General features: G+C 25.6%; 1 protein-coding gene across 3 annotated transcripts in view; it reads right to left on the bottom strand.

Annotated features, from left to right (window-relative positions):
• mcc (MCC regulator of WNT signaling pathway) overlaps positions 1 to 16,829 on the bottom strand; it is a 112,328-nt gene continuing 95,499 nt past the window's right edge. For all 3 annotated transcript variants that reach the window (XM_051110220.1, XM_051110221.1, XM_051110222.1), the window contains 5 exons: positions 10,073 to 10,307; positions 8,040 to 8,252; positions 6,331 to 6,422; positions 4,384 to 4,506; positions 1 to 1,655 (listed from right to left, as the gene is read on the bottom strand). In XM_051110220.1, the coding sequence (XP_050966177.1) occupies positions 1,475 to 1,655; positions 4,384 to 4,506; positions 6,331 to 6,422; positions 8,040 to 8,252; positions 10,073 to 10,307 (844 nt within the window). In that variant the 3' untranslated portion in view covers positions 1 to 1,474. The remainder of the gene's footprint in view (positions 1,656 to 4,383; positions 4,507 to 6,330; positions 6,423 to 8,039; positions 8,253 to 10,072; positions 10,308 to 16,829) is intronic.

Here is a 16,829-nt window from a genome sequence, read left to right as displayed (position 1 = left end):
ACTTTATTCTCAGAATATTTAGATTTTTTTCTTAGAATATTTAGATTTTTTTCTTAGAATATTTAGATTTTTTTCTTAGAATATTTAGAATGAATTTGCAAAATATTTTGACTTTATTCTCGAAATATTTTGATTTTATTCTTGAAATATTTTGACTTTATTCTCGAAATATTTAGATTTTATTCTCGTAATATTTTTACTTCTTTCTCATAATATTTCGACTTTATTCTCAGAATATTTAGATTTTTTTTCTTAAAATATTACGAATGAATTTGCAAAATATTGCAATTTTATTCTCATAATATTCTGACTATTTCTTGTAATATTTTGATTTTATTCTTGTAATATTCAGACTTCATTCTCAAAATATTTAGATTTTAATTTCGTAATATTTCGTCTTTATTTTCAAAATATTACAGCTTTAATCTTGCAATCTTAGTTTTTTTTTATTTTTAACACGGCACTAAAACACTGTCATACATTTTACACTAAGGTTTCATTTGTTAAATAAGTTAGCTATAATAGTTTGTATAAACTAGCAATGAAAAATATTTAGTTAAAATTTATTTAAACATTCTTTTTAACATTATAAAATCAAAAGTTGAATCTTTTGACAATAATGCACTAACATTAAAAATTAACAATTGCATTTTTATTAACTAAGATGAACAAAGTTTAATAAACATATTGTTAGTTTTTAATTCATGTTAATTAATTAAAGTTAACTAATGTTAACAAACGAGACTTTATTGTAAAGTGTTACAGATCTTCTACTGATTGTTTAACATCTCATTAGCCAATTAAAATGGTCTAAGTGGTGTTTTAACAAATTCATAATTCATAATCTCATATTAATCATTCGAGGCCTCAATGTGCCCACAATCTGTGTTTACAGAAACGGAATAAATGAAGACAGAACGTTCATTAGTGGTGTAAAGCGATTAAATGGAGTATACAGATGAAGGAAACCTTGTTCTCGTTTATTGCTCAAAAACTACTTCTCTACACTGTATGATTATGAAAAATAATAATTGAACAAAACCAGCTACTAGTTAGTCTCTTTGAGTCTGTGCTGCTGAACTTTCTCATGAGATTCTGAATGATGATGAGGATTTGTGTTCATCACAATCACTGGTTTGACTAATAAAGCATAGAAACTGTGAACTCGTAATTACAAATCGAAAAACTAAACCGTATAAAATAAACTCAGTCTAATACTTGTCAAAACGAGCCCGTTTCACGCCTTGACTTGTGTTTGTCTGATGATTTTTGTACTTCGCTGTTGTGTAAAAGAGCAGCGTGAACATCCTGAGAAACGTCTTCTTTCGTGTTCCTCAGAAGAACCAAGTCCTACAGGTGCTGAATGACAGGTTTGTGTGGTTTTGCAGAGACGGTGATGGTCGGAAGGTTTGCTGAGGAAGAATCTGCAGTGAAATACTGTAATAAGAGTCACAAACGTCACTTTTTGGCGGGTTCAGAGCGAGGTCTCGTTGGTGTGCGGTCGAGACGTCTCCTCCTCCAGAAGAGCGATGCGCTGTTTGAGCATCCGCACCTGCGTCTCGTGTCGCTCCACCATCGCCATCATCTGAGACTCCAGCTTCTTCAGCTTGTTCTGGTGCTTCTTCTTGGCTTTCTCATACGCCGCCACCAGATTACTGCAGCACAACACACACAAACACAACACAGATTCAGAAAATCACAGCAAATGCTGAATGAAACTGCGCTCATACTGGCATGAATTGACTTTTACAGCATCACCTCAATCCAGAAATAAGTCTCTAATTTATTTCATCAAGCACTAAAATTACAAAAACTAAATCTGAAATAAATATAAATATAAAGCTAAATATAAACATAAAAAATAAATAAAAATGACAAAGGCCCCTCAAATAAAATATAATATAAAAAACTTAATTAAAAATACATTAATGCTTAATAAAAACATACATAAAAATAAAAATGATAAAAGCACAAAAAAATAAAATATAAACAGTAGGTGAAGACGCAAAAAAAAGGAAAAATAAATAGGTAAAAAAAAGAAAAATTAAAAACAGAAGTATTAAAAAATAATAATAAAATGACAAAAGTCAGTAACTAATTAACATAAATATTAAATACATTCTTTAATAAATACTTAAATGTAAAACAATTGCCTTGGCAACTGACTGAAATATTTTAAAGACAAACTACTAAAATTACTAAAACTATAAGAAGAAATTGAAATTTAAAGCTACATTTAAACAAAAAAAATAAATAAAAATGAAAAAAGCACATAAAATAAAATATAATATTGGATGAAAAAGCATAAAAAACTTAATTAAAAATGCATCAATGCTTAATAAAAAATAAAAATGATAAAAGCACAAAAAATAAAATAAACAGTAGGTGAAGAGGCAAAAAAAGGTAAAATAAATAGGTAAAAAAAAGAAAAATTAAAAACAGAAGTATTAAAAAAAAATAATAAAATGACAAAAGTCAATAACTAATTAACATAAATATTAAATACATTCTTTAATAAAAACTTAAATGTAAAACAACTGTCTTGGCAACTAACTGAAATATTTTAAAGACAAACTATTAAAATTACTAAAACTATAAGAAGAAATTGAAATTAAAGCTACATTTAAACAAACAAAAAAAAAAAGAAAAAAGCACATAAAATAAAATATAATACTGGATGAAAAAGCATAAAAAACTTAATTAAAAATGCATCAATGCTTAATAAAAAACCATATATAAAAAATAAAAATGATAAAAGCACAAAAAATAAAATAAACAGTAGGTGAAAAGGCAAAAAAGTTAAATAAATAGGTAAAACAGTTTCCTTGGCAGCTAACTAAAATAAGATAAAACTAAAATAAAAAAGCTGAACAGAAGTATTAAAAAATAATAATAAAATGACAAAAGTCAATAACAAATTAACATAAATTAACATTAAAACTTAAATGTAAAATAATTGCTTAAGTAACTGAAAAGTATGTTAAAGACAAAGAAACTATAAGAAAAATAAAAATAAATTAAAGCTAAATAGAAATATAAAAAATGAACAAAACTGACAAAAGCACATAAAATAAAATACAATATTAGATGGAAAACTTAACCATAAAAAACCCTTAATTTTCACAGCAATTAACTGAAATAAGTTGAAATTAAGGTACTAAAATGACTAAAAATAAAAGTGAAATGAAAGTACATTAATGCTTAAAAAAAACATAAAATATAAACAGTAGGTGAAAAGGCAAAAAAGTGAAATAAATAGGCAAAAAATTAAAATAAATAAAAATTTAAAATGAGAAAGTTTCCTTGGCAGCTAACTAAAATAAGACAAAACTAAAATAAAAAAGCTGAACAGAAATATTAAAAATTAATAATAAAATGACAAAAGTCAATAATAAATTAACATTAAAATTTAAATGTAAAACAATTGCCAAACTAACTGAAATATGTTAAAAACAAAGTACTAAAATGACTAAAACTGTAAGAAAAATAAAAATAAATTAAAGTTAAATAGAAATATTAAAAAAATGAATAAAAGTGACAAAAGCACATCAAATAAATATAACTTTTTTTTTTTTTAGAGAGAAAAAAAAAAAAAGACTAAAACTACAACAAAAATATAAATTTAGGCTAAATTTGTCCTTAAAAACAAAGGACAAAAGCATATAAAATAAAATAAGCAGATTAAAAACATTGAATTTAAAAAACTAAAATGTAGACTGAAAAAATATATACTATAGCTAAATAGAAAAATAAATAAATATACCAAAAGCAAACCTAACCTTAGCAAAACAAAATAAAAAATATTAGGTACAAAACAACACAAACAAAACAAAACAACAAAAATAGTACAACAGTAGTAATTTTCCTTGGCGACTGAAATAAGTTAAATTTGAAATTCTAAAATTAAACTAAAACTAAAACTGAGATTTAAAAAATGAAGCTAAATAGAAATATGAAAAAAGACAATACATAAAAATGACAAAAGCACAAAATTAATTACACTGAAGCTAAAAATAAAATGAAAACAAAATAGTAAAAGCTAATTCAAATTAGTGAATACTACAATAGTATAGAAATAACACTAAAATAACCCTGGTAAACACACATTTATTCGGCAGCAATTTCCCATGCGCAACAACAGCACAGCATTAATGACTTTGGTGACGGTGATTTCTGAACCTTGTGATTCTGGTTTGCACTGGAGCAGCATTATTAGCAGCTCCTGCATTAAACACAGAGTGATGCTGCACCGCCACCGGCAGGGGGCGACAATCAGCCGAACATGGAAAATGATGCACAAACATCTAAAGATCCACTGAATCCTGTTATGATGATGTTTTCAGATCAAATCAAACATGTGAGCGGTTTGTGTGTGTTTGGTACCTGTTGGCTCGTTTAAGGTCGTTGACGAACTCGGCCGACTGCTGATGTCTGACTTCGCTGCTCTTAGTGAGTCTTTCTAACGCCGCCACCAACTCCTGAACACGACCCTTCAGCTTCTTCTCTCTGCAACACACACACACACACACACACACACACACACACACACACACACACACACACACACACACGTTTATTTCTCTAAACAAAACAACAACATGTTGAGTTACAATGTCTTCATGCTGTCAAATCTACACTGAAGTACATATAAGAATAACTTTTTGCTCATATAAATATCAGCATCTGCACCAAATTGCGTATTTTTGCTGTTTGAGTCTCTGAACAAATTTGAGCTGTTTTTCTTCTGTATTCTCAAAATATCAGACTATATGAGCCATAAAAGCCTAAATCTTCAAATATGATACTCAACAAAAAAATATATCCACATAAGCATGTCAATATACAGATATATATTTATGTTTAGAAAATTAAGTTGAAGCAGTAAATTACTAAACAGAAATATATATATATATTTATATATATATATATATATATATATATATATATAAAACAAAAATTAAAACTGAACTAAAAATAAACAAAAAACTAAATAGAAAAATTAAAAAATTAAAAATGACCAAAGCACATTACTAAATTACTAAAATTAAAAATGTATTTTATTATTAATAAAAATTACAAATACACTTACAAAACAGTCAACATAAAAAACCCTTAACAAAAATTAAAACTTAAATAAAACTGAAATAAAAATAAATAAAAAAACGAAATAGAAAAATAAAAATAAAAAAATGACCAAAGCACATTACTAAATGAAATATAAAATTAAAAAAAATATTTTATTATCAATAAAAATGACAAACACACTTAAAATATAAATATAAAAAAAAAAAAAATCAACATAAAAAACCCTTAACAAAAATTAAAACTGAGAAAAAAATAAACAAAAAGCTAAATAGAAAAATAAAAATAAAAAAATGACCAAAGCACATTACTAAATTACTAAAATTAAAAAAGTATTTTATTATCAATAAAAATGACAAATACACTTAAAATATATATATTAGAAAAAAGTCAACATAAAAAAACCCTTGAAAATGAAAACTAAATACAAATGAAATAAAAATAAATAAAAAACTAAATAGAAAAATAAAAATTAAAAATGACCAAAGCACATTACTAAATTACTAAAATTAAAAAATATATTTTATCATCAACACAAATGACAAATACACCTAAAATATAAATATTAGAAAAAATGTCAACATAAAAAACCCTTGAAAAACTAAATTACTAAAACATTTATTATCAATAAAAATGACAAAAATACAAAATATAAATATTAGAAAAAACATCAACATTAAAATCCTTAACAAAAATTAAAACTGAAACAAAAATAAATAAAAAACTAAATAGAAAAGTAAAAATAAAAAATGACCAAAGCACATTATTAAATTATTAAAATGTAAAAATTGATTATCAATAAAAGTGACAAATACACTAAAAATATAAATATTAGAAAAAAGGTCAACATAAAAAACCCTTAACAAAAATTAAAACTGAAATAAAAATAAATGAAAAACTAAGTAGAAAAATGACCAAAGCACATTACTAAATTACTAAAATTAAAAATATAAATTTTATCATCAATACAAATGACGAATACACCTAAAATATACATATTTAAAAAAATGTCAACATAAAAAACACTTAACAAAAATTAAAACTAAAATAAAAATAAACAAAGAAACAAAATAGACAAATATCATAAAAATATCAGCATCTGCACCAAGTTAAATATATATACTCAGTTTGAGTCTTTGATAAAAATAGAGCTGTTTTTTCCCTCCCTATTCACATATATATCTACATAAGCATTTCAAAACAGATTTTTCTGACTATTATTTGCTGTCAGGGTTAAGAGTGACTGACCTCCTGAGGGCGCTGGTGAGCTCCGCCGCGAGGTCGCTGTCGTTCAGACTCCTCAGGTCAGACAGACTGATCGCTGGAGAATCTCCAGACTCCTGCACAAATCACATATTACACATTTATGGATCTCGTTTTGCTCAAATCCTTTCAAACGTGCATCAGTCCTGCAACTTTCAGAGCTTAAAAAAAGTCCTCTCCACATCCAAAGAGGTGAATTAAAGCTAAACTTCAAAAACAGTTCAGCAGTTGAAGTGCTAAACATACTAAAACTACACAAAAAACAAAGACAAACACAATTAAGTATTATATGAAAAACTTAAATCCTTGAATACATCAGAAACTGAAAGTAGTAACTCAAAAACTTAGTTACTTGGAAAAAAAGGCTAAACAGAAATATATATATATAAACGACTAATAATAAAAAGAAAAATACACGAATTATTAAAAAAAAAACAATAAAAATTAAAATAAAAAAATGACCAAAGCACATTACTAAATGACTAAAATTTAAACATTTATTTTATCAATAAAAGTGACAAAAACACAAAATATAAATATTAGAAAAACAAAGCCAACATAAAAACTCTTAACAAAAATTAAAACTGAAATAAAAATAATAATAAAAACTAATTTGAAAAGTAAAAATAAAAAAATGACCAAAGCACATTATTAAATTAGTAAAATTTAAAAATTGATGATCAATAAAAATGACAAATAAACTAAAAATATAAATATTAGAAAAAATGTCAACATAAAAAACCCTTAAAAATTAAAACAGAAATATAACTGAAATAAAAATAAATAAAAAACTAAACAGAAAAATAAAAATAAATAAAAAAATCCCAATAAAAATTGAAATAAAAAATGACCAAAGCACATTACTAAATTGCTAAAATGTAAAAACGTACTAAAATTTAAAGCAAAACTTAAAATAAAACATTTAAACTTAAATATAAAAAATAAAAGGTAATTTAAAATATTTCCTTAAATTAAAGAAATTACGACCTCTTTATATATTTAACTAACTGAAATAAGTTTCTAATTTATTTCCTCAAGCACTGAAAACTAAATCTGAAATAAATATTAATTAAAGTTAAATACAAATATAAAAAAAACAACCAAAAAAATAAATATTAAATGAAAACCTTAATGCATAAAAAGGCAAATGAAAATAAATAATGAAAAAAAGAATAAAAAGATAAAATTATTAAAATCAAAATGAATTAAAAATGAATTACCCTCAAAAAGAAAAAATATTGCATTTCAGCTAGATGCAAAGGCAAAATTTCTCATTTTCATTTAGTTTAAGTTGAAGTATTAATATAACTAAAACCAAAATTAAGAACTAAAACAGACATATTATTTCAGTAAAAACAAAATCTAGTCAATCCAAAAAAAAAAAAAAAATGTAATTAAAAAATATGAAAACTATAATAGTATCTCAGTAACACTAATTTGCATGACATTAATCATAATATTTCATAATTTTTAATAAAGATAAGTGCTAGCAGATGAGATGTGCACAGATCTTATGATTTTAAACAATGCTTCCTTAAAATTTCCACTAAAAATACTTAGTATTCAATAATCCACTAGTGAAAATGTATTTGTATTCTGGTATTTCCATTTAGGATTTTGATGCAATATCCACACATTAGCATATAAATGTGTGAAGAGACGCCTGTCAGTATATTGTATTGTATGTACTTCACCTTCCCGCTCTTGTCTTTGGCTCCAGCGCTGCTGCCGGTGGAGTTCAGCGATCGGCGTCTCTGTTCCTGATGTTCCTCCACCTCAGACTTGAGATGCTCGATGTGCACCAGATAGGCCTGTTCCTGAGCCTCCCGCGTGCTCAGCTTCAGCTCCAGAGCTTTCTTCTCTTTCTCCAGCAGATACAACTGAGCCTTCAGCTCCGCCATCTCCTCCTGAACACACACACACACACACACACACCTGTGACCTACAGCTTCACATTTCATTTTAAAAAATTAATATTTTAAAATTCAAACAACTGAAAATAAAACACTTACTAAAATACAATTGTTTTCATTTTTAAAAATGAAATGTGAACAATATTAAATATTTTTGAAATAATATTTAGATCCTTTTAAACTCTATAATATTAAAATCTATTTGAAACAGATTAAATAGTAAATAGTTAATATGACAAAACTGAGAGATTTATGAAAATATGAAAAATATTAAAAATGTATAATAGTATAATAAACGTAATAATAGTATAATACAAAATAAATTAAACTAAATGAATTACAAATATTTAAAAATAATAAAAAACACTAAAAATATTAAACATTTATCTGAAACAAAATAAAGTTTTAAAAGACAACAAATAGAGAATTATGAAAATATGAAAAATATTATTAATATTAAAAATCTACATGTATTAAGAATATTAATATTAATAAATTAAAATATATTAATTAAAGATTTTTATAAATAAAAATAAAACAAAAACAATATATTGATATTGAATAATAAAAAAAGAAATTATTGAATAATAAATTAAAATATTTTTTATATAAAAACTGTAATAAAACAAATAAAAAACACTAAAAATACAAAATATTTATTTTAAATAAATTTTAAAAAGTAAAAATAAAAAAAAAATAACAAAACACTAAAACATTTATTTATTTTTTGTTTATTTGAAATAAATTAAAATAAAAACCAATACAAAAATCTAAATAAATCAAAAAAATTTACAATAACAAAAATAAAATGCTTACTTTAAAAGAATTATGAAAATATGACAAATATCATTAATAATAAAAATCTACATGTATTGAAAAGAATAATATTAATAAATTAAAATATATGAATTAATTAAAATAAAGACTTCAATAAATAAAAATAAAACAAAAAACAATATACTGATATTGAAATTGAATAATAAAAAAATTAAATATTGAATGATAAATTAAAATATTTTTTTAATTAAACATTGTAATAAAATAAAAGATAATAAAAACAATCAAAATAAAGCACTAAAAAATACAAAATATTTATTATAAATAAATTTTAAAAAGTAAAAATAAAAAATAATAACAAAACACTAAAATATGCTAGTTTATTTGAAATAAATTAAAATAAAAACAAATACAAAAATCTAAATAAATCTAAAAAATGTACAAAAAAATATAAACTATTTGAATACATTTTGAATAAAAATTAATATCTAATTTGAAATAAACTGAAAAAATAAAACTAAAATAATTACTAAAAAAAAGATTAAATCTTTTATTTTTTTACCAGCATGCCATCTGATCATTACTTGACGTCAAAGATGTAAATATGTGAATGTGTTGATCATTATTGAAATGTTAACTTTAATAAAATAGTGCTGATCTCACACTGAAAGTGTATTTGTATTTTCAGACCTAAAGTTTCTGCCACATTCTATTAGATGTGAATCACAGTGACTCTCTGAAGGTCATTTATTCTTTGAGTGTTTTAGACTGATCTGGTGTCAGTTTCTGTAGAAATGTCGCTCATATCTAAATCATCTCTCGCCGTGTCCGATCGGATCTCACGTTTCACACGCGCCGCCGCTCTGAACGTCAAAGCTGAAGGTCAGTGACGGATCAAAGACGAGAAAACAGACGACAGCAGATCAAACTGACAGAAAGAGACGCTGAGAGAATCAAACATGGAGAAACGACTTCACTGAAGCTCCATTATATCGGTGACTGTATCAGCAGATGAATCGTGTGTTTGTCGGTGGTACCTTCATGGCCATGAGCTCCTGCATGAGCACGGCGTTCTCCAGGTCGAGTCTCTGCGAGTCGCCGCGCGGTTTGACGTCGTAGCTGAGCGGGTCGATGTGGACGCTCTCCAGCTCCAGCATGGTCAGTTTGACGGCGGCCCGGTCGTTCTTCAGCTGCTGCACGTAGTCCTTCAGACGCTGCTCGTCGTCTTTCGAGAAATCCGTGTCACAGCTGCTGGCCGTCGAGCTGGTGGTGCTGAAACACACACACAGGTGAGACAGGTAAACCAGCGAAGTTTCACTCATACACACACATTAAACTACAAAAACTCACTCAGGCCCCACAAATCATTTTTTTTGTGTATTGAGTCTATATTAAAAGTATATTAAAAGAAAAATGTTATCGCTATAACCATAAAACTTTTTAATTTTTTTTTTTTTTTATTCTTACCAACCATGAAACTGTGTATTTGGCAAATATTTTTACTCAAATATTTTTTGTCTCCATGTTATTATTTAGCTACTTTCAAGTTTTAATAATGTATTATTAAATAATTATTTATCTTATAATTTTATAATTAAAATGCATTATTATGATTCTAATAATTATTGTTATTATTGATTAATAAATGCGATGAAAGCCGCGTATAATTTTAAAATAAAAATAAACAATAACGACTTTATTACAAAATATTCTAAAATTTATTGTACAAATAATTTCTATTCTAATTATTATTATATTATTTGTATAATACATTTCTATAATTAAGTTAATAAGAAGCGTAATTACAATTATTTTGTACAGTACATTTATTATTTTTAAGAAGAGTAATTATTGCTTTTTACAATAAATGTTAACATTTTTGACGTTGTTAAGAAATTATTTTTTTAAATAATGATTTCAATAACAATAAGAGTAATTGTTATTACAAAATAATTATAAAATGTATTATACAAATAATGTATAACAACACAATAACAAAATTATGAATAATATTAAATATTTTTGAAATAATATTTAGATTATTTTAAAATACAAAACACTAAAACTTTAAACATTCATTTAAAAACCAATTAAATAGTTTTTAAACAACAAACATTTGAGGATTATGAAAATATTAATAATATTAAAAATCTACATGTATTAAAAATATTAATAATAGTATAACAAAAATAAAATAAAATAAATCAATTAATTAATGACCTAATAAATAAAAAGGTTTAAACAAAACATCAAAAACATTAAAAATAAACATTTATTTGAAACAGATTAAATTAAAATGACAAGAATTATAGAATTATGAAACTATTAAAAAAATAATAATATTAACAATTTACATGTATTGATAATATTATAATAAAACTACATTCAATTAAATAAAATATTTTAAAATAATACAAATAAAACACTTACTAAAAATACAAAATATTGAAATTGAATAATAAAAAAATAAATGAAAATATTGAATAATAAGTTAAAATAAAAATATATATATTTTAATTTTATTTAATTATTATTAGTACTGTTATAATGTTTTTATACTTACTTTTAAACATTTTTTTTTAATTAATGCTTATAATTATTTAACTAATAATAAGAGTAATTATTATTAATTTTATACCATATTTTATAATTATTTGTAATAATAATAATAATTAATTATATTTACAATAAATGTTTAGAATTATTTAAATAACAATAAGAGTAATTATTAAGAGTAATTCATAATTTAATTTAATAAGAGCTATTATTATTTTCTATTTTATTTTATTTTAATTTATTTATTTTTCTAATTAAACCAGGACAAAGTGTCGGCCCATCATACATTTTTAACCAGAGATGTTGATTTCACTTTTTATATTTTACATTTTATTTGAAATTAACAGCAAGAGCTATTATTTTTTTTATTACTTTTTAATTACCAGGACAAAGTTCTTTTAATCAGAGTTGTTGACACGATTATGAGAAAACGCTGTTGATGCGACGCTGCACAGACTCTGTGACTCCAGCGCTTTAATCATCGTCAGTGTGAACGAGACCGAACACAATCACAATGAAGCGTGAAAACGACTCTAAATGAATCTCCCTACCTCAATTAACATGGCCCCTAATTACAATGGCAATCACAATTATCTCCATCTGCACAGAACCACACACACACACACACACACACTCTCTCCTATAATCTTGAGGTCTGTCAGTCATTATAAACTCTGGTCTCATTTGTTCCTCGTGGAGCAGAACAATCTCAGGTCTAACGCTGATGAACATCATCAACAGAGACGTTCATAATCATTTACACACTTCAATGAGCAGGACCAGATTACCGCAGTAAAACAATGAAACCTGGAAACTCAACACCTGTCTCATTAAAACTCAATAAGAGCATCAGAGTAAATCTGACGCTCAAACACTGGAGAACAGGAGCAAACGCAGGAGATCGGCTCCATTTCTCCTCGTCTGTCAGCTCGCAGTGAGAGGCAGCGCTTCAGAGACGCTGAATGGAGGAGAAAGGAAAAAAAATAAATAAATCAAAAAAATAAATCAATGTGTGGTTATTTGAGAAGCAGCAATGAGGCTGAAATCCCATCCGTTCACTGCAGGATCATCATCCAGAAAAAACTCAGCAAAAACAGACGGATCACAACACAGGCCACATTTATGGATACTGCTGTCGTCAATAAAAGCTTTAGTATTAGCTTAAAAAATAAAAAATGACAATTAAAAAAATAAAATAAAATTATGTATGTTATACATATGAGGTTTTGGACAGTAGGTTTATTAATGTTTTTTAAAGAAGTCTCTTCTGCTCACCAAGCCTGGATTTTTTTTTGATCAAAAATACAGCAAAAGCAGTAAAATTGTGAAATATTTTTATAATTTAAAATAACTGTTTTCTATTTGAATATATTTAAAAATGTAATTTATTCCTTTGATCAAAGCTGAATTTTCAGCATTATTACCCCAGTCTTCAGTGTCACATGATCCTTCAGAAATCATTCTAATATGCTGATTTTTCTGCTCAAGAAACATTTATTATTATTATTATTATTACTACTACTATCAATATTTTAAATCAGCTGAGTAATTTTTTTTTTCAGGATTCTTTGATGAATAGAAAGATCCAAAGATCAGCATTTATCTGAAACAAAAGCTTTTGTAAAATTATACACCTTATCATTAAAAAGCTTGGAGTCAGCTTCAAAGGGGAAGAAATGATAGAAATGAATGGATTTATTTAGCAAAGATGCTTTAAACTGATTGAAAGTGATGATAATGTTACAAAAGATTTCAGATTTCTATTCATCAAAGAAACCAGAAAAAAATTCTACTCTGTGTTTTCAACGTAATAATAATAATAAATGTTTTTTTTGAGCAGCAAATCAGAATATTAGAATGATTTCTGAAGGATCATGTGACACTGAAGACTGGAGTAATGATTCCTTTGAAATCACAGGAATAAATTACATTTTAAAATATATTCAAATAGAGAAAACATTTTAAATAGCAAAAATATTTCAAAATACAATTTTATGTGATTGTACAATTTTATAACAATATTATACAATTTATAGTTGTGTTTGAGTGAAACGTAATTTTTGCTTTTTTATTCTGTAAACTGCTGATGACATTTCTTCCCATTTTTATTTAAAATGTTGTACTTTAAAATCAAAATAACAAATATGCCATATTTTCAGAAATCTTTACATTCCATTTTTAGACAACACATTACCAATGTTTTAACTTTCAAATAACTTTTAATGTTTTAACTTTTAATCACAGTGAATAAAAACATTCGATATTTTGACCAATTGTAATTTTGTAAAAAAAAAGAAAAAAAAGAAAGAAAATGCTCTAAAGTGACTACTTTTATTTGATATTTGGAAGAATATATAAGCCTGTATTTATGTGATCCAATACAGCAGAAGCAGAAAAATTGTGAAATATAACTTAAAGTTATTAAAGTAACTACTTTCTATTTGAATATATTTTTAAATGCAATTTATTTCTGTGATGCGCAGCTGAATTTTCAGCATCATTACTCCAGTCTTCAGTGTCACATGATCCTTCAGAAATCATTCTAATATGCTGATTTTTTTCTGCTCAAGAAACATTTTATTATTATTATTATTATTATTATCAATATTTAAAACAGCTGAGTATTTTTTTTCAGGATTTTCTGATGAATAGAAAGATCCAAAGATCTAAAGTGACTATTTTTATTTGAAATTTGGAAGAAACGTTATCAGACCTTTATAGAATAAAAAAAATTAACATTTTAGTCCAACCCATAGGTAGTAACTCAAGTAAATACAGAGAAACTGAGCATTCTCTAAAGTAGATTTTTTTCCATAGCTGTATATACAAAAAAAAAAAAAAAAAAAAAAAAAAAAAAAAAAGATTGAAATAGTATTTTCTAACAGTAAAACACTCTGAAAGTCTTGGTTTTTATGTCTTTTCACACTGAAAAACTTTTTTTTGCAATGTAGTTCCCAGAAAATAACCTAAAAACCCTAAATATATTTAAAAATATATAAATAAAGTATATTCCACTTATAAAATCAATCTACAGTAATAAAAAAAATGATAAAAAAATGAAAAACTCAATTAAAAACCAATTAAAAAAAAAATTAAATAAAAATAATTACAAAGCAATAGCTTTATTATTAGCTAAATACAATACATGTTATTAAATGCTATTAATTTGTTATTTATTGGAAATAAACAAAATATTTAATAAATTCATAAACAACAGCCATGAAATGGTTACTGCAGGGATCATTTATTTTTCATTTCTAATAATGAAATGTGCAGCAGCCTGACGAATTACACGAGACATCAGCGCAATTCACTCGCCCTCCTACTGTCACATGCAATAAACGCCTGTGTGTGTGTGTGTGTGTGTGTGTGTGTGTGTGTGAGAGTGTGTGTGAGTGTGTACCTGGTGGGTGGTGAGATACAATATGAGACTGTCTGCAATAATCCATTGTCTGTCAGTCTGTCTGTCATTTCTGCCTTTTAACCTCCATTCTAGCTGTGAGAAATACTGAAATACATATTTTAACACACTGCTGAACTCATGCACACATACATAACAAACATTCATCAGCGAGACTGAACCATACAAACATCTGTCATCTGAAGATCAACACCATCATCTTAAAATCGATCCTCAAAGATACCAAAATTAACCCTCTGGGGTCTGAGAGTGTTTTGGGGCCCTGGAGAAGATTTTCTAATATCAGTTACTGACATGAATGATGAGAACGATCATGTTTGGAAACATATATACAGTGTTTGTGTGACTGACGTCTGCAGCATCAGGACAGTGTGAGACAGACGCCGGTCGGATGGATGTTTGTGCAGTAGTGAATCTCAATGAAAGCTCATGGGAAACCACACACACACACACACACACACACAGAGAGAGAGAGAGAGAGCAGTGCGGATGAGAGTGTGTTGTCATGGGCAACCGCTGGACCAGAACCACGTACAAACCGTCAGACAGATGAAAACCAGATCTGCAGAATCACACACTCACAGCTGCTCGAGTCCACAACGGCTTTCTTTGTTTATCCTTAATTAACTGTATTTTTAATAAATATCTTTCAGTTATTAATTAATGTATTAACACACATCACAGCCTACACCTTTTTAGTAAACACCTGGCGTGTATATAAATATTTGTATGTGTCTGTGTGTTTGTGTATAAATCCCCCCCAAAAAACAAATTATTTCAACTGTTTATATAATAAATAAATATATTTATAAATGAAAAAATATATTTATATATTTATTAAAATATTATTTATAATAATAAATAATATTAAAATATATTATTTGTACCTTTTTTTATAAATATGTAAAAAATAAATGTATATATAAAAAAATAAATAAAATTAATTAATAAAAAATACAATGTCACCTGTTTTTTTTTTAAATTGCATATAAATTGTATAACTGTATTCTTAAAATGATAATGATTTGCAGCTACACCTGGTGACATTTTATTTTTATTATGTAATTATTTAATAAATTAATTAATTTCTATATACCTTTCCGTAAACTTTCTATGTAAATAGAAATATCTATATCTATATTTATCTATATCTATCTATCTATCTATCTATCTATATATATATATATATATATATATATACATACATACATACACACACACACACACACAAACACAGCTGGTCAAAAGTTTGGGATCAGTAAGATTTTTTTATGTATTTTTAAATAACTTTCTAAAGCTCATCAAGGCTGTGTTTATTTGATCAAAATTACCGAAAAAAAATGTTTATATTGTTAAATATTATTATGATGTAAAACAGCATTCTTCTGTTTTAATATACATTAAAAATCAAATTTATTTCTGTGATCAAAGCTGAATTTTTCAGTATCATTTCTCCAGTATTTAGTGTCTAATATGCTGATTTACTATCAGTGTTGAAAACAGTTGAGCTGCCAAATATTTTTTTGGAACCTGTGATACTTTTTTTTTCTTCAGTATTCTTAGATCAATAAAAAAGTTAAAAAGAATTTATTTAAAATAGAAATATTTTCTAACAATATACACTACTGTTCAAAATTTTGGGGTCAGAATTTTTATTCTTTCTTTTTTTGAAAGAAAATAATACATTTATACACCAAGGATGTGTTAAATTAATAAAAAGTGATAGCATAGATTTACATTGTTAGAAAAGATTCATATTTTGAATAAATGCTTTTAAAACCTGTTATTCATCAAAGAATCTTGAAAAAAATAATCAC

Source organism: Labeo rohita, chromosome 5, assembly GCF_022985175.1.
Source record: "Labeo rohita strain BAU-BD-2019 chromosome 5, IGBB_LRoh.1.0, whole genome shotgun sequence".
In the NCBI taxonomy this organism is placed as follows: Eukaryota; Metazoa; Chordata; class Actinopteri; order Cypriniformes; family Cyprinidae; genus Labeo; species Labeo rohita.
This window is presented reverse-complemented; position numbering and strand designations above follow the sequence as displayed.